Below are 18,410 nucleotides of genomic sequence, written 5' to 3'. Positions count from 1 at the left end.
AAAGAAAGAAAGAAAGAAAGAAAGAAAGAAAGAAAGAAAGAAAGAAAGAAAGAAAGAAAGAAAGAAAGAAAGAAAAGAAAGAAAGAAAAAGATGGGCGTTAACTGGAGGGCTTTTATTCTGGAGGGAACGAGCGGAAGTGCGCTTGTAAATCGGTAGGAGTCGCTTCCTGTCTTGGGTGGTGGCTTCAAACTTTCTTACTCGACTTCATTCCTGTGTGTGGGAATGAGAGGAGGGAGAAATCTTAATTTACAAAAGCGTCGTAATCTACAGCTATAACGTGTTGTGTGAACAGCGTCGTTTGTTTGACTGGTCTTGTGTAAGTAATTTCGCGCGGAGGGAGAGTAAATATCGAGTTGAAGTCATGCAGGCCATCAAGTGTGTGGTCGTCGGGGACGGGTGAGTAACTTTACTGTCTCTGTGCTGACATGCTGTCAAGCTCAAGACGACTTGGCTCACTTTCTTACCCTGTCTGTGTCTCAAAGCCCGCTCAAATGCCACCTTACACAGTGTTTCTGGGATCACAGACTTCTATTAACTCCCCAGTTTGACGTCACGCGCGGTGTGCGAGAGTGCAAGTGACGTCAAAACTGGGTTCTTCTAACGGCCAAAATACTCCTTTTGTGTTAATAAAGAGACTTTATAATATCTGCGGCTCAGTAGGTGCAGTTATTACTGACCCTGAAACAGACAACTTAAAGCGATAGTTCACCCCAAAATTACAATTCCTTCGTCATTTACTCACGCTCATGAGACTTTCGTTTATCTTCGGAACATAAAATGAAGGTATTTTTAATGAAATCTGAGCGATTTTTGTCCCTCCATTGACAGCTACGCAACTGACTCTTTGACGCTTCAAAAAGTTTATAAAGAGATCTTAAAACTAATCCATATGAATTGAAAGGTTTAGTCCACATTTCCTCAAGAGACTCGGCCGCTTTACATGATGATCAGATTTAATTTAGGCTTTTATTTTATTCAAAATTAAGCATTTAAATATCATTTTACTAAGACATTGGCAGATATAGAGTGACGACTTTATACTATACAGTCATAAAGATCTCATTGGTTTACATTACAAGCAATCAAAATTTAATCTTGCTTTTGGCATTTTAAATATCAGCTTCTGCTCCAAATTGCATGATTTTGCTCAGTTTGGGCCTCTGAATATATTTTTTTCCTCGAATACATGAGCTCCATATTTTCACTGCATCCTTAAAAGCCCAGTGCATCAAATATAATTCAAAATAAAGGCAATTATGCTTTATATTTTCTTTTATATTCTTTATAAAGGTTCCATAAACTGTTCCAATTTAAAAACATTGATTATTTCAGGCTGTACATGGTTAAAACATTTAATTACAATATTTTTTTTTTACATAGTTAAAATGTCAAGGGACTAATTTTATTAGTTCATTTTAGGGAAAGCAAATGAAGGCATTATGTGTGGATGGAATTTATTTAAAGTGTACAGCTTTTTTTAAAAAAAAAAAACATTTTAAAAAGTTTGCAAAACTGCTTTCAGTTTTAAAAGGAAGTGAATGGCACAAAATGAAATTTCAGCTCTACAGTCAGTCATACGAGAACTCCTTTGATCGAATGACTCCACAGACAAGTTTTTCAACTATTTACTGATACTATCCTGCATCGTGAGTGTTTACCATCACCATGACGTGTTGATTTTCTTCTTCATTCCAGAGCTGTGGGTAAAACATGCCTTCTGATCAGCTACACCACCAATGCCTTTCCTGGAGAATACATCCCCACTGTGTGAGTGTGTCCTTACTTAAGTATCATTCATTCACACAAGCACATACATTGTCCATTTCAGAGTAAAAAACAAGGCAGTCACTGCAACAATATTCCAGTATTAATCTAAATATCCATATTATTTTAATCTTCAGTCAATATTGGAATAGACAGCTTAAAGATTTAGCTACATTGTATCCAAAATTACATGTAATTCACTAGAGGTTGTGACCAAATTTCAAATAATTAGTCTATTATTATTATTATTTATTTATTTTATTTTTTTAAATATTTAATTCTAATTATTTAAAAAATCAGTTTTTTTTTGATCAGTTGAGAATGATTCATTACTGGATGAATCTGAGTTTTTGAATGAATCTTTTGAATGAAAAATACTTAATATACAACAGTACAACATACTTAATACAACAGTATGCACTACGTATGTCTATAAACTTTTATCCACTCCATCTGTTAAAATGAGTTATCATACTAGAAATAATGATACTATGTGGTTGAAAAGACTGTTTATGAAGCGGTTTCACACCTATTCATGACAATGATTCTCTCTGGCTCAGCGGCAGCCCAAACGCAGATCTGAATATTCGCTGTGATCGAACTTGTCAAAGGTTCAGCGGCTCTAAAACATAGTAAAATTTCCACTATAAAATTAATACTAAAGTCCTCTATAGTAGTTTTTTTTTTTTTTTTCTTTCCCCTATGCACCTGACTTATATTAACCTAGGGCGTCTCCAGTTGACGCTTACAAATTTATCTTCTAGCACGTTTCCTTATCGACATCTCACGGACGACATCTCACCCCTTTTATGAACACTATCACTTGGGATTAACATCTAACCTGCTGCACAGCAGTAACCAGACAGACTCTAGACGATGCCTTTGAATGTGCTTTAGAGTGCTTTCACACTAGCGCTTTTGGTGTGCGTCCGAGTTTGATTGACATCAGAGTTCGATTTGTTTGGATGATGTTGACCATCCTAAGTGTGACTTTCTTCTTTCTGATGAACACAATCTGAGAAATATTAATAAATATCCTGACGCATCCAAGCTTCACAATGGCAGTGAATGGGATCACGGAGTATGAGCTGAAGAAAGTGTCTCCATCTACATCTATGCATCATGAACGTGTACTCCACGCGGCTCCAGAGGGGTTTAATAAAGGCCTTTAGAAGCGAATCGAAGCTTTTATATATATATAAAAAAAAATCCATATTTAACAAGTTATGAAGTAAACTATCTAGCTTCTGCAAGGCCGCCTTCCGTATTCAGTTACGAAGAAGGTGTAAACTGGCGTCAGTTGAGCTTTTTCCATAAGTTGAATAGGGAAGGTGTAGGATGTAGCGTAAGCTTTTTGAAACACAAGAGTTTTACACTTCTTTTTTTTTTACACAAACGCATCGCTTCTCTACAGAAGGCATTTAATAACCTCCCTGGAGCCGTGTGAAGTACGTTTATGATGGATTGATGTGGATGGAGGCACTTTCTTCAGCTTATACTTGTTGATCCTGCTCACTGCCATTATAAATCTCAGATGCATCAGGATATTAATATTTCTCAGATTGTGTTCATTAGAAACAAGAAGGATGGCTTAAGGGTGAGTAAAGCTCTGGGTTATTTTAATTTGAAAGTGAATTAATCCTTTAATGTCGTATGATTTGATAAATGTGTGTTTGTGTGTGTTTTACTCACTTTCCTGATAAGCGTGACTGATGCACTGCAAGCAGAGAGTTGTATTTCTGCTCGCCTTCAGCATTCTTTAGAGCATTTACAGTACATTCACAGCAGATAGACGCAAGTGCAGTTGGAAACAAGCTTTGGAAACGAAACCAACAGTTCAAAACTAAAAGAAATTGTGACAGGTGAGCAACGTTATGCACTTTGCCGCCGCCTTCTGTGCCATCATTACCAAGCAATGGGTAAACAGCTGCTGCTTTGACAACGCAAACGCACTGTGGTACGGCCCAAATATAATGTGAACACAGTCCAGCGGGGCAGTTCAGAACAGGCAGTGAAAGGACCCTTAATCATGACCGGGAGGACCTCATATCAATCACAGAGAATCCCAACAGCAAGAAGAGTACAACAGTTTATATAGAATAAGTACATGGCAAAAGTGACATGACTCATTAGTCATTACATAATTTTTCTCTAAAATGATTCTACGTATGAGTAAATTTAGCAACCACCTCCTCTCTGTTACTGGCAAAGTGATTGTTTTTTTGATTACTTCAGCTTCTTACTCAAGTCATAGAAGTATTGTATTTAGCCATGACTATATGCTTCCGTTATTTCAACACACTAACTTTGGATAAAGTGTCTGTACATTTTGTTCACAAAAGCATACAAATGTTACGCCTGCAAGGAAAGGAAATGTTAGTAAGTAGGCTATTCTAACAGGCGTTGGTATGAAAGAGACCACAGAGACATGGAAAATGGTTTTCCATCGGCAACAGGAAATATCCAGTGTAGCAGGCAATATACTGTCATGTTTATAAAACAGCTGTGATTTGACCATTCAAAATCATGTATTCCAGGGAGATGTGTAGTAAAGTATTTTAATGTGAACATGTAAAGGTTAAAAATTCCTCTGGACTGAATTTTATAAAGCTGAAACTGCCTCTTGTCTTGTTCAGGTTCTGCATTTGTTTACAGCCAGCATTTCACATTCAGTTTAACCCGGTGATCACTGATACAATTCTAATATTCAGAATTGCATTTCCTTTCATTTGACAGATTTGATAATTATTCTGCAAATGTGATGGTGGATGGGAAACCAGTGAATCTGGGTCTCTGGGATACAGCAGGACAGGAGGATTATGACAGGCTTCGTCCCCTGTCCTACCCTCAAACAGTAAGATCACACAACTGCAGAAGACCAATCAATGAAGAGATTTTTTTTTTTTTTTTTGTGCCAACCAATTTGTTTGTTTAGCAACCTTTTCTTTTTAACTAAACGTATAAAAGAGCTTGCTGTATACCCAAAATTGAAAAGACACAAATGTACTTTTGCATTGACACTGTCCCTTGCATAAAAGTGGACTTAAAGAGGTCCCATTCTGCTTTTTTCCATGTTCATCTTTCTTTTGTGTGTAATGTTGCTGTTTAAGCATGGAAAAAAAAGTCCCTCCAGCAGGAGTTATTCTTTGTATCAATGTCACTGTTTCTGAACTCCCTGAAACACCTCCACTGTAGTCTTGCGTTTTCTTCTGGGAACAAACACGTCACAAAATTCCTCATTTTAATAATTCCCACACAAGGCATATGCAAAATAAAGGGGTAGGACCTGGTTGAGTTGGTTAGTAGTGTGTTAGTAGTATCAAGATTTTGAAAAAGGGCATAAAAGGTCCTCTTTAAATTTTTTTTTTTTTTTTTTTTTTTTGTCCACTTAAGTTACAGTCTCCGTTATCTTTCCATTTTTACTGTTGTCTTAAAATTATGGCATTTAATAAAGGACTACATGGCAGCTAATAGCGTTTCGTATTGACTGTTTTGAGACTGCTGGAGTGCAGAAAGTCCTCCACAAAGGTTGCTCTGTGAACAGTGTCTGTCAGTCATGCATGAATTGTCTCCTGTCTGTTCTTTTTATATTATCATGCGTGCAAATTGTGACTTCTAAGCAACAGCTTTTCCTGTCAAGTATCAGTCTGACAGGCCTTGCACATTTCTGGCAGATGATTTAAACTACCATAAAAAGCCCTTGCATATGAATGGTGTTAATTTCACACTGCCTGATGCTCTTTAAATAGTGGGAACACATCTGTATATCTCAATTGGTACATCACAAATGCTTTTTTCCCATAGGATGTGTTCCTCATCTGCTTTTCCCTTGTGAGTCCTGCCTCTTTTGAGAATGTCCGTGCAAAGGTAAGCACTTTATTCCCCGAAGTACAAGGTAGAACCAACCTAGCAGATATTATTAGAGCTTTACTTCTTGTTCAGCCCAGTGCATGCAGGACTGAAACTGCATGTCCATTTCTGACCTGTGCTGGATGTTGTTGTGATAAATGGGAAATGTCTTGTGTGTTCAGTGGTATCCAGAAGTGAGACACCACTGTCCAAACACTCCCATCATCCTGGTGGGAACCAAGCTTGATCTGAGAGATGATAAGGACACCATTGAGAAACTGAAGGAGAAGAAGCTGACTCCCATCACCTACCCTCAGGGCCTGGCCATGGCCAAAGAGATCGGTAGGTGCTTAAACGCCCCATGAAAACAGGTCCATGTCACAGTTCAGTGAAGGACATTAATAAATAATCTCACCTTAAAGGTGCTGTATGTAATATTTTGGCTGTACTAAAGCATAAAAATACCATACAATGTTTGCAGATATTTAGGAAACATGCTTAGCTTACATACTTGTTTCCGAAAAACAATTCTACAGCCAGTTATTTTACTTTGAACTAGGGCTGGGCGATATATCGCATGCGATTGTCACGCGCATTTCGTCAGTAAAGCCGGTTCCCTGATTACCGCTAAATCGGCATCACCTGCTTTCAAATGGAGCGCCAAATGGAGAGCCGTAGATATCTGACAAGCTACGCAATATCACGTTCATTATTGCAGATGAATCGCCTTTGGTAATGAACTCGATATTATGTAGCTTGTCAGTGATCTACGGCTCTGTCTATTAAATGGCGCTCCGTTTGAAAGCAGGTGATGCCGATTTAGCGGTAATCAGGGAACCGGCTTTACTGACGAAATGCACATGACAATCGCATGCGATATATTGCCCAGCCCTACTTTGAACTGTGTGTTCCATGTCGGACTCTCTGTTTCTCTTTTGGTCTGTGTGATTCCGCCCACTGACAATTTACCCAATAGCATTTCAACACCCTGGGTTGCCAGTTGGCGGAAAACGCAGCATATTGCAGCCTCAGAAGCAAGTAATCAAACTAGGTCAGTGATTGCAGAATCTACCCGACCTAAAAAGCCTCGGAATCCATCTAAAAATCTCTATGAATGGTAGGGGAGTAACGGTACATGTATTCATCCCCAACTGTTCGGTATGGACGTCACAATTCGCTTCATGCAGTCAGACGATGAATACAGTAAGTCACAGGTGGTCCACACTCCAATCCAAAAGAGGATGCGCAGTAACATAATGTTGTTTGCTAGCTGCCACAACAGGAAAAAGCACAGAACAGACAATCTATGCATAGATACGTTTACGTGAAATCACTCAACCAGCGTTTCAGCTGCGGAAAGACGTCAATAAAACAGCTTGAGAATTATATCTCATGTAGCATTACAGTTACCTCAGGCAAGTCATTTAGTGTCCACCGCATGTTAGTTCACTAGAGAAATGAACTCTAGAGGGAGCATTTCACTAAATATATTCACTATATTAGCTTATACATATATTTATTATATTTACTTTACCTGTTAGTAATGTCTTAATAATTTAATGTTTATATAAATTTATCATGAAAACAAGTTATGACAGTGTAAATTAATATAAATAACTGTGTAAATGATCATATCAAAAAATAAACTGGAGTAATAATTTTATAATTATGTTTAGAAATTAATGCAAAACCTGCATTATGTGCAGTTTATATTTTTTTTTTTTTTTTTTTTTTTTTTTTTTAAGTGTTCTATCTAAAAAATAAATAGCTACTGAATTTAATAGTTTGGGCTCTTGTTAATTGTAACCTTTAATATTAAAGTAATGTATATACTGTATGTATGAGATTTTTTTTTTTGTTTATCCTTAAGAAAATGTTCATTATAATTTAATTTATATAAAGAGAGACACCACAGTTCATTTTAAAAAGAATAAAGCAATTTTATGTTTAGTTTTATGTACCATGACTGAACCACGACTTCAATACCGAGGTGCGTACCGAACAGCCATGTTTGTGTACTGTTACACATCACCTTCCACTGTCAACTGCGCTCGCTCTCTGTCAACTGTTGTGTGTCCTCAATCTAGGAGGAGTCGAGTCTGAGGAGGAAGGGCGGGGGAAACAACTCTCTCCAATAGTTTGATTTAGGACTGCAGTATCAATTTCAACCACTAGCTGTCAACATTACATATTGCACCTGTAAATAAGCATTTTAATTCACTTTCTTTTCTTTATCCATTCACAAATCAAGTTCAAAATGCCGTTTGAGTTGTTGTTGTTGTTGTTTAAATTTTCAAAGTAATAAAATTGTAATTGATTCTATTATTTAGTCTTACACACATTTGAACCCAACATAAAAATCACAAGAAAATAATAAAAATTTCTTTAAAATATTATATAAATTTGTGTATTGCATAACAGAAATGAAGCAAAATTTTAGGACTTTTTTTTTGTGACTAACCGTTTCCATCCACCTATTATGCACACTTTAGGTTATCACATAAAAAAAAATGCTGATTAGAAGTCATGCGCATAAACTATGATAGAAACACATTTACTGAATAAATCCCTTGATGTACAACAATAAACTTTCTGCCCCAACAGTGGATGTGATTGGATAACTGGACTAGCCAAACTGGACTTATCAAACACCAGCATAACATGATGTTTTGTCTGCGCTCAGAGACACTGAAAATAGACACTCTGGAAAATAGAGCCACAGTTTCTTCCCCAATTGCTGCAACGTACATTTTTATACTGATATTTTGCACCAATTTTCCAGAAAGTGTCAATTTTGTTCTCTTGAAAACACTGATGTATTCACAAATGTTTTATGCGATATTCCAATTTTGTGCACAAGTTAAATGCACAACTTTGGATGGAAACATAGCTAATGTGACACTTATTATTTTCATTAAGACACTTAAAATAGCCACATGTTTTACTTTGGTTACTCTAATTATCACTAATGGTGATTCTCATTAGATTTTTCTAACAGTTATAGACTTTAGTCTGGTTAGACACCATATTGAATTTCACGTGGATGTGAGACTTAGTCTTTACAAGGGCATGCACTGTATAACAATATAATATTTTTCAAAACTCACAACTTTCCTATAGATTTTTGGAAAGATGTTTCATCAGCTGAACAATTGTCATTGAGCACACTGTATTTCTGTCCCTCGCAGCCTTGTTTTCATTTCTGTCAAATTAAATGAGGCACTACCCCGATTAAGGTCTATACAGTAATTATTTGCTCATTGCTGCAACTATGTTTTTACATATTATTGCTTTTTGTAGGTGTTACATTATATGAGTGCACAGCGTTGTACAGGCTAGTTTTCTTTCACTTTCTGATTGGAAATCACACACATTAAGCTGAAAATGTCATATCTTTCAAAAAGGTTTGGGCTAATCGAGCGCTTGTCTGTGTTTCTCAGGGGCTGTGAAGTATCTGGAGTGCTCGGCGCTCACACAGCGTGGCCTTAAGACGGTGTTCGACGAGGCCATCCGGGCTGTACTCTGCCCTCCTCCTGTCAAGAAGAGGGGGAGGAAATGCTCCTTGCTCTAGAGCCATCCAGAAAGATTGCTGCGATCCAAACTGTATTTCTAAGGGGAGAAGTTAGAAATGAGACCATGCTTTCATTTCTCACTTCCTCCAATGTAATTACCAGTACAACTTTATACCTTCACAAAACTTTTATCAATAGATGTAGAGAAATATTTATCCCCGACCCGTGTCCCTTAGACAAACACATGCTATTGGACGACCTGCGGCCTTTGACTAATGGATATTAACTTTTAGACGGTTAATGGTATCCTGAAGTTGAGAACCCATAAAGTTTGTTTACAGTCTTTTTTTTTTTTTTAAAGAAATGAAGATCTTGCCAAATAGCACTACATTAGGATGGGGCGGCACGGCATACACCACGTTTGTTGCATTTTACCCCTTAAAGGGCCGCATCCGTTTGGCAAACCAGAGCTAACCGTTGGCTACTGTGAAGCCAGGGAGATTGGAGTTATTGGTGAAGTCCGCTTATCTCACGCTTGTTTCTCAAACATGAGGATCAATTAATGGAAGGACGAGGCGTCCCAACAGATTTTTTTATATTTCTTCATTATGGGGTTCTATGCACACTATTTGCCATTTGAGGGGGATACTGTAATAATTTAAGGCCACTTCTGAATTTTAGAAAATATGTTTTGCATAAAGGAAATGAAGCCTGTTTGTAGGACCATTTTCGTCACTATTAAATCTCCCTAACTACAATATAATTTTAAAGCAAGTTTTACTTAAAGTACAACAGATATTACTAGTGGTTCATAAATAATTTAAATAATATATTTTTCTACTAAAGTAATGAGTGAGCATTTTATACAAAGACTTTGATTGGGGAAAATGGGCTTAATTGTAACTACAATATCACAATGGAAAAAAATGTACAATGATCCTAAAAACAGGCTTCATTTCAATAACCCAAAGTATAATTTTCATATTTTCTTTCTTTTGGGGTGAAACATGGCCATGGGAATTTCACTCTAGGTCTCAAATATCTAATGAATCACAGGACATTTAGTGTCAATCTTAATATAGCTTTATATTGACATCTTGATGCTCTTTGGGCATTTATAATTCACCCTCTACAGCCATATATCTATTTTTTTGTTTAAATTTTTAGAAACTTCTTTTCCTTTTTGACACTTTTTATATTTGCTAATGTTACATAAAGCAACAGACTACTGTCAGATCATACACTACAGGAAGTAGTTCATGTGAAGTCCGTCTTCTCTTGATACGGTTTATTCCCATTATAGTTGATTATATTTTGAACACTTTACTTCTTACTGTACTAATAATATGTAACTGTCGAACTGTTTGTCTTCAGAACACTTGTCTTATTGATTTGAACAGCACATTGTGGTATTTGAACAGTTCTGCACACCTACTTGAATGGTCCTGTGGCACAAGTACAGAGTGCGTTATTTGCGATCATCCTATCGAACGATTTCTATCTGCACAGTTATAGCCAGATTGTAACCCTGTTTTTAGGGGTATTGATGATGTCACTTGTTTTACAGAGATAATAAAATGCAATAAATTTAGATCAAACCCTAGAAAGTTGTTTTGTTTTAATTGTAGGTTGGATATTAAAAGGTGTTATGGTTAACATGTCCAACCTGTTTTAAGTGAGTAATGGGACACGTTTGAATTATGCCACATATTCTATTTTTAAAATGATTTGATTTTTATATATTTTTATTAGATGGTAATGTTTGTGCAGAACCCCCAGAAGTACACAAAGCCAATCACCTGTACCCTAAATGCCAAGTGACTGACGGAACCACAAGAACACACAGGCTGCGTCTGAAATAAATCACAAACTCTCGAGTTAGTACTTGTTTTTAGCAGTTGCCAAGTACTTATACAAAAAGTATGTTAATGAATGTAAAGTATGAACGTAATCCGGACAATAGACTGTAAAAAAAGATGGACGACACACCTTCACTCTCTTCCACAGTGGAAGAGAAAATCACATTATTTATATAGTTTAAACAATAAGGTGAGAGGCTGTGTGCTGTATGGTGAATAAGTCACTAGCTTCGAGTACCTTATTGCTTTTATAAAACGGTTACCTCACAATACAAATATTAAAGTCAAAGACCTGTAACAATGCAACTTTCATGAAGTAAACTTTTACTTCATAAAGTAAAAGTTTCCGCCAGAAAAAAAAATAGTCCCTGACCGTGAACAGCAACAGAAGTTACATTATTACGCCATTAGATGGTGGTCTTTATGAGTGTGTCAGTCAGTAGCAAAGACTTTTTGCGTTGTCGTGAAGATGCAAATAACAAATTCTTTGACTAGCGACTGTCAGTCACGGGAAAACCCCTTAACTGTTAAAAGGACAAGATAATACATCGGACGTTTTAAACTGAAGGAAAATGCTAAATCTGAATGCAGGTAATAAACTCGCTCACTTGATCTTCCTCACAAAACTCTTCTACATAATACAGTAAGCTTCAATGAACCATATCAATTGAGAACATACAGTTTTAAGTGGCTAAGGGTGTTGTGTAGTGATACACAGGATTAAGGACAGATACTAACATGGTTCATATACTAGTATATAATTGAAGCTATAGGTTGTGAAATCAAGCATTTCTCATTCTTACTGTTTTGTTTTTTAAATTAGCTTATGTACTAACATAGCATATATATACCAAATTAGCCTGATAGTTTATATTATATTAGGTATGGTTTTTTGCTTCCAGTATAGTTCCAATTACATGTTTCAAATCAATGATGTTTGTGTATACTTGGCATAATTTATTAAAAATGTATAATAGTAATATTATACACTATACCACATTGCTATTATTGTGTAAAATTAATATTAAATTTCTTTTACATAACATAGTATGTTGCAACAATCCTTATTAAAAAATTACATATTTTTAGGCATGGTAGTGTTTCCAGTTTGCTTTTATGAGTAGCTACTATGAATTCACACATACTTCTTTTGTCGCATACCGTTTTTTGCCTACTGTATAGTAGGGAATTGTGTGATTTTGGACGGAGCCACAGTCTCACTAGTGACTGTCCTGTGCTGTAATGCCAAAGACAGAGAAAAAAAATCCATTTGACATTGATTTCAACCTTTTATTAAATATACTGTGCACCATTAATTCTGCTCTTTGTAACCAAAATAATATGGCAATAAATACATTATACAGTTTATTCAGTTCTGTACAATCCAAGGCAAGTGAGTGAAGCTGTTAGTTGATGTTTCCGTCTACGTATCGTAATAATGTCCCCGATGTTGTCTGTATGCTACAAACAGACACAAAACAATAAATCTTTTAGACATCAGACATCAGATTACAACTCAAATCTACTGATTTATACAGCGGCCTTACCATTCTACCAACTCTGCTCCAACTATATCATGAATGTGATACTTCATCTGGAATTTAACCTGTGAAGTTGTGCGGCGTTCCTCGAGTTCAGTCTTCAGGATTTCACCGTATTTGGATTTCTTCACCATGCCAAGAACAGCTTTGCGCCCTGTTATAAAACTGTGATCAGATATAATCCAGTAGCAGTTGTTAAAGCACCGAACGCGAGTCTTATGGTAAACCCACCTACCCTTAATGAAGTACTTAATGAATTTGCCAGAGTTTGGGATTGAAAGCCACCAGCTGCCCGCATCCCTCACAGTGAGGACACCTGATTTCACTAGCTGCCTGCAAGCCGGAAAACATCTTTAGATAAAGTGCCTGAGACAATGAACAACACAACGGCATTTGTGTCCTTGCCCTTACGTGATCTCAGAGTCCGTAAAGAGGAACTCTTTCAGCATCTTTTCTTTGTTGAAGCTCAAATCGGAGCATCCGGGAATTAGTTTAGCCAGGAATTTCTCCACAGTTCCCAGCGTTTCTCGACCGGCTTCCCCCTGCAGGACTTTGGCTCTGTAGTCTTCAGAGAACACCAAAGCGAAGGCCTCGGAGTCAAAGCCCAGCTGGAACATCAACAGCTCGCCATTCGCCCTCAACTCACTCTGAGCAGTAAAAAATGAAACCCGGAGACATAAACACAGTTAAGAACTGAGCAGTTAGCCAAGGGATAATCGGTCTTACATTTCAGATTCAGATTTTCAGAACTGCTTAAGTAACTTAGTTATGACCAGTCTTTAAAGAAAATAGATTATACTAGTCTAAGCAGTTTATGCAACTGGCCACAGAAGTTATGAATGTGCTAAAGTTATTATTAAATCACATTTCCGACACTTTTTACAGAAGGTAGCACAAGCTGATCTTACCACCTGCTTGTCCACTGAGGTTTTGTCGCTGTGTAAACTGTACAGCTGGTGTTTTAAGGCCACTGGAGGGAGACTGTCGTTGAAGAGTTTGCGTGAGAACAGTGTCATGAGGTTCTGCAAGCTGGAGCGGATATCAGCTGCTCCATCTGCTGAACAAACATCACACTGCATCTTTATGCCCCAGCTTGGATGAGATTCACCCATTTGTGTATGGAGCTCATTTAACTCCGGTGTAGTGACAAATTGGGCCCCCAGAGTCATATGCATTCATGAATTATATTTTAATTTTACTTAAAGTTAGCATGAAACAGAAGTTGCGATAGTGTTTTCTTCCCTATTGCAGGGCTCAACGCTAAGGATTTTTCTACTGGCCCGGTCAGGCTAGTGTTTTATATTTTTACTTGCCCTGCCAAAATTTTGAGACGGTCCTCACTGCAAAACATGAGATCCAGGGGGCGGGGTTGGATCTAGATCCAACTCCTCCCACTTTACATATACCAGCCTAAACCTACACATCTCCTTTCCCTGGATCTTGTGTTCTGCAGTGAGGAGCTACTGGAAATTTTCACTGGCCACACACAAAAAAAAACAAAAAGTAAAAGAAAAGCAAATGGGCCTATAAAATAAGTCTAGTTATTGTTTTTGACACATGTAACCAGAATAAATAAGGTTATGACAAAAAAAGCTACTAGAATAACTAGATAATCAAATTACAAGTTGGCCTAATAGCATAAATGAATACAACAGAATAAACAATGAAATAAACTGTGCTTTTCAGGTTATGTAGGCTTAAACAGGAGATTTTCAGGCACAGAAATTGTAATCTAATGTATAACTATAGATTAAACTTTATTAAAGTTAATCAGTCAAGAGCAGTTACAGATGCATAAATAATGCTGAAATATGCTGAAAATATAAAACATCAAATACTGTTATCTGAAATTATTTATAAAATGAAAAGATACTTTAAATGTGAAATTAAACCCACCAACAAGTCCCTGTTAATGAGTGAGTCACTGAGATTCAACCGATTCATTCAAACAGCTGATTCATTCAGGAAGTCTTGCTCAGAGACGCAAAACAATTCTGTGGACTTTGTTTGGAACTATTTTCGTTGGTGAAACAGAGTGAAATAAGCGATTTGGTGTCTAAAATGTAAGTCACTTAATATAAACTGCTTGTTTATCAAATTATACGTTGTAAAAAAAAAAATACAAAAAAATCAATACCACATTTGTAATCATGCTTATTTCTGGATAAAATGGCGCTCTTTGTGTAGGCTAATATTGGTTAATTAGGCTATATTATATAATATAAATATAAAAGATTTACCGGGGCATTTTTTGCCCCTTATCTTGAATTCTGAGATCATTCTAAATGCATTTTAATAGACTAAATCACGCAGTGACGCTCTAAATGTGCATGCGCACCAGTGTTGCCAAGTCTGCCGTCTTCCTGCGGAATTGGGCTACTTTTACACTGTTGCCGCAGGTTGTTTTTCATGTCCACGGGTTGAATCGACACAAAATAACATTATATTTAGCCCCTGGAATGCGAATTTTACCAGAGGAGCCCCACCAAAAATTTGTATTTGCCCCTCCAGAACGTAGGCTGGGCTAGTTTTGTGCTAGTTTTCAGGAGCAACTGGGCAGGTTTTGTTGTGAAAACCTGGCAACCCTAAGTCTAACCTACTAGACTGTGTTACATAGTGTATGTGCACACTCAATGTGTGTGTTTTTGTTTGGTTTTTGTAAAGTGAGGGACATATTTGTTAATTTCAGATAGTTAAATCAACAATTAATATCATGGAGGATAACGCACACCCTTTCCGTCAACTGTCCTGAGCGTTGTTCACACTGGCCCCTGCTATTGTGATGTAAATCTGAGTGGAACGACTTTACTCGAACAAGAACAAATGTAGGGCGGGGCTTGATTTTGTCCGTGGGGAATTGATTGGATGGTTGTGGTTTGCTATTGGTCGATGTCATGTGAGTGACAGGTTACCCATCACACTCAAATTTTCACAATAACAGTTTGAGATTAAACAATGACGGAGTGATACAGTGAACATAATCAGCGAGTAATAACGTGAAATTGATTGTATTAATTCATATATCTGGAGCCAAACAGAAGTAATATTTTAGAGAGAACAGATATTAACTGAAACATTACTCTCTTTAATGTTAAGAGTGTATTTGGTCTGCATGGGGGTAAATGACAGATCCTCGCGAGTCTTACCGTGAGTGTCTCCGGGAACAGCGTCAGCTGCGCATCTGCGTCTCTTCAAGCAGAAGGTGTCTGCGATCAGCGCTCGCTTTCTGCTCATTTCTGGACACTGTTTACACAGAGCATGAATCTGATCTCCTCATATAGCTGGTGTGCTAACTGAGAATATCGCAACACTGTTTATATTTATGACATTTCCCTGCTGTAGTGACACAGATTGAAACACATGTTTGTTTTCAAAAAAGTTCAACTATTGTAACTCTTGAGTTTACATGATCGTTCCACAGACAGTCAATCATACACAACAGCTGACTGTTACTCTTCTTCGTTGATCTTAGGATGGATGAATCGAACGCTCCTGCTGCCCTCTGGTGGACTGTATGATTGATTGTTTCAAGTGTGAGCCGATCAACTAGTCTGAAACATGCTGTATCAGAGGACATTTCCTAGACATCTTATATAAAGACTCTGTTTTGGTAACTCTGTTATTAATTGGTTGTTTCCATTCCCTGGCGTTCAGACAGAACAGGGGAAATAGACAGATCATGATGAGGCTCGTAAAACATAATCCAAATAGATCTGAACAGCTCTCCATTTGCTTATTTGCGCCTTGTTTCAATTTCCCTGAAGTGATGTGGGCATGATGATTAGAAATGGGCGATTTAAAAGGGAAAAAAGTAATAGGTGATTTCGAAACACTGCTTCATGAAGCTTCGAAACCTTTATGAATCTTATGTTTCGATTCAGTGGCTCGGAGCGTGTTTAAAACTCGCCAAAGTCACGTGATTTCATGGTTCACCACTAGGAGGCGATCTCTGTGAACCCATGAATCATGCGAATTCACTGAGATCGGCGAATCATTTAACAAGTGTCTGTCTATTACCTGAGCGTTAAGTGTCTAAAAGTGTCTATCTCTAGTGAGTTTTACACATTTGTAGACGTCTTAATGAGATATTTATAATTAAAAGGAATAATAGTAGTTAGTCTCTGTTTAGCTGACCCATCCATAGAATAAACAAAACCAGACCTGAAAATTGATAAAATAACACATATTATACAGGCACTTGATATTTAATGGTATTAGATGATTAGTTAATTACATTTGATAGATTATACTTTCAATAGAACATTTGCAATGGGTTTGTAAAAGCTGTTTCATGCATGTTTAGCATGAGTTTTTGCTGCATTTACATTTTTTTAACAGCAGGGGTCACCAGTGCTTGACGTTTCGAACGCTTCGAAACAATGAATCATTTTGTGAAGCAATTGGTTCAATTGATTCGGAGCTTTAAAAGCTTCGTTTCTCCCATTACGAGCGTTGATGTGTGGCTTACGTCATCGTTTTTTTAATAATAAAAAAAACGACGAAAAACAATATCTTTCAAACATTTTACCCAAATAAGAGAATTGTCTAACCTTTTCTTTCGACTTGGGTTTTAATAATCGTATTAGTGAGTTCTTAAGTTATGATTTTTAACATCTGTTCTTTCATTGGTTGGTGGACGCGTGTGTTGCATCACGGGAAACTGTCCGCTACAAAATAAAACGACACATTTGTTTGATGTTATGGTTGTTAAAAGCTCGAGTGGCAGCGGAACTTTAAAAGAAACAAGTGTAAACAGGAATCTTATTAGTCTAGATGTCGTTGCCTCATACGGAGTCTGACGTTGAGCGCACCGTCAGCGAGACTCGTGTTTCCTGAAGTCAGGCTCCTTATAGTCTTTGCAGAATTCATACTTACCTGGCAGGGGAGACACCATGATCATGAAGGTGGTTCACCCAAGGCGAGGCTCGGCCATTGCACTATAGGCTGTTGCTGACCTTTGCGAATTCCCCAAATGTGGGAATCTCGACTGCATAATTTATGGTAGTGGGGGACTGCGTTCGCGCTCTCCCCCTAAATTCATTGTTAATAATAGAATAAATACTGCATGATTATTACAGATATACCTCACATGTATGTTATGGTATGCATCTCCAAGGGGGTTTGGTACCGTTGTTGTGTAATATTCGGTTACTGTAAAAGTTTGTTCCAGTAGGCGGAGTATACGTGAATATTCATTATATTTCCCCTGTTGTGGGCGCGGCCTTGAGACAACGCGCAGACGAATGGAACTGAAAATATTAGTGCTCAAGTCGAACTCGTTTAATGGATTATTTCGAAACTGTAATGAAGATTCATTGTTAAACATTAACTGCAACAGTTGACATTTTCAAAACTATGAATATATTGTGTAATATGATAAATCGTCTTGTTTTGCCTGATTGATTACAGACACAGCAAACCACCAGCGAATAACCCATGCTAGTCTGGCTAGTACTATTACTATTTGATGTCTTTATCTTTTATTTTTATTTTATTTTTTTTTATTTCATTTGTGAGGTTTTCGATTTAATTTGAATATTTTGGTTAGTAGCCTGTACTACCTTTTTGCCATTCGGTGACGGCAGAGTGTTAACAACAATGCCTGAAATAAACATCTGTGCCCTAATAAAAAGCCCTATTGTTAGCCTGGTATGAGTATTTGTGTAATTCTTAATTTATTTTATAACCAGTGTTTCCCAGCCTCCAGAGCCACGTCAGTAAGGCCCAAACTTCCTTTATCAACACCAAACTTACTGGATATTATGTAAAATTGTAATTAAATTAACACAATTGCACATTTACTTGTATCTGTCACAATTTTTATTTATTTTTTTAAAGCAACATCAAAATCTTTCCACACCTATTTGGGAATCACTAATCTCCA

The 18,410-nt window shown here is 37.1% G+C and overlaps 2 protein-coding genes and 1 non-coding gene across 8 annotated transcripts; 2 read left to right on the top strand and 1 right to left on the bottom strand.

The window, feature by feature from the left end:
• Positions 1-165: 165 nt before the first annotated feature.
• On the top strand, positions 166-10,724 carry rac1b (Rac family small GTPase 1b). 4 transcript variants are annotated; one of them, XR_010894670.1, is made up of 8 exons: positions 166-397; positions 1,697-1,768; positions 4,502-4,619; positions 5,570-5,632; positions 5,797-5,956; positions 6,591-6,665; positions 7,702-7,813; positions 9,055-9,190. XR_010894670.1 is itself a non-coding variant. In XM_067382819.1 (7 exons), exons 1-7 carry the CDS (start codon positions 363-365, stop codon positions 9,183-9,185), a joined length of 654 nt encoding a protein of 217 aa, XP_067238920.1. In that variant the 5' UTR covers positions 166-362; the 3' UTR covers positions 9,186-10,724. The 4 variants fall into 4 exon arrangements, 2 of the variants coding, with proteins under 2 accessions (XP_067238920.1, XP_067238921.1); XR_010894671.1 differs by lacking the exon at positions 6,591-6,665; XM_067382819.1 differs by lacking the exon at positions 7,702-7,813 and having other exon boundaries at positions 9,055-10,724.
• A 1,550-nt stretch (positions 10,725-12,274) lies between these two features.
• stk19 (serine/threonine kinase 19) lies at positions 12,275-17,376 on the bottom strand. Of its 3 annotated transcripts, none has more exons than XM_067377431.1 (6): positions 15,673-17,376; positions 13,435-13,583; positions 12,938-13,173; positions 12,762-12,859; positions 12,533-12,680; positions 12,275-12,446 (listed from the first exon to the last, which is right to left on the bottom strand). In XM_067377431.1, exons 1-6 carry the CDS (start codon positions 15,758-15,760, stop codon positions 12,392-12,394), a joined length of 774 nt encoding a protein of 257 aa, XP_067233532.1. In that variant the 5' UTR covers positions 15,761-17,376; the 3' UTR covers positions 12,275-12,391. The 3 variants fall into 3 exon arrangements, with proteins under 3 accessions (XP_067233532.1, XP_067233549.1, XP_067233541.1); XM_067377448.1 differs by having other exon boundaries at positions 13,438-13,583; XM_067377440.1 differs by having other exon boundaries at positions 13,435-13,580.
• Positions 17,377-17,393: 17 nt separating this feature from the next.
• On the top strand, positions 17,394-17,559 carry LOC137018229 (U1 spliceosomal RNA). Its single transcript, XR_010894857.1, has one exon. It is a non-coding gene; the product is annotated as a U1 spliceosomal RNA (small nuclear RNA).
• Positions 17,560-18,410: the final 851 nt, after the last annotated feature.

This window comes from Chanodichthys erythropterus, chromosome 3 (assembly GCF_024489055.1).
Source record: "Chanodichthys erythropterus isolate Z2021 chromosome 3, ASM2448905v1, whole genome shotgun sequence".
NCBI classification, from domain to species: Eukaryota; Metazoa; Chordata; class Actinopteri; order Cypriniformes; family Xenocyprididae; genus Chanodichthys; species Chanodichthys erythropterus.
The sequence above is the reverse complement of the archived record's forward strand: the minus strand, read 5'-3'. Positions and strand labels throughout refer to the sequence as shown.

What these genes read in the sequence shown, in the direction of transcription:
- stk19 (XM_067377431.1), bottom strand. Translation starts at nt 15,760, where the DNA reads ATGAGCAGAAAGCGAGCGCTGATCGCAGACACCTTCTGCTTGAAGAGA. An exon ending in CCTCAGTGGACAAGCAGGTG is followed by an intron (nt 13,174 to 13,434) that starts GTAAGATCAGCT and finishes TTTACTGCTCAG; the next exon opens with AGTGAGTTGAGGGCGAATGG. An exon ending in CATTAAGTACTTCATTAAGG is followed by an intron (nt 12,681 to 12,761) that starts GTAGGTGGGTTT and finishes GTTTTATAACAG; the next exon opens with GGCGCAAAGCTGTTCTTGGC.
- rac1b (XM_067382819.1), top strand. Translation starts at nt 363, where the DNA reads ATGCAGGCCATCAAGTGTGTGGTCGTCGGGGACGG. An exon ending in TGTGTGGTCGTCGGGGACGG is followed by an intron (nt 398 to 1,696) that starts GTGAGTAACTTT and finishes TCTTCATTCCAG; the next exon opens with AGCTGTGGGTAAAACATGCC. An exon ending in CCCTGTCCTACCCTCAAACA is followed by an intron (nt 4,620 to 5,569) that starts GTAAGATCACAC and finishes TTTTTCCCATAG; the next exon opens with GATGTGTTCCTCATCTGCTT.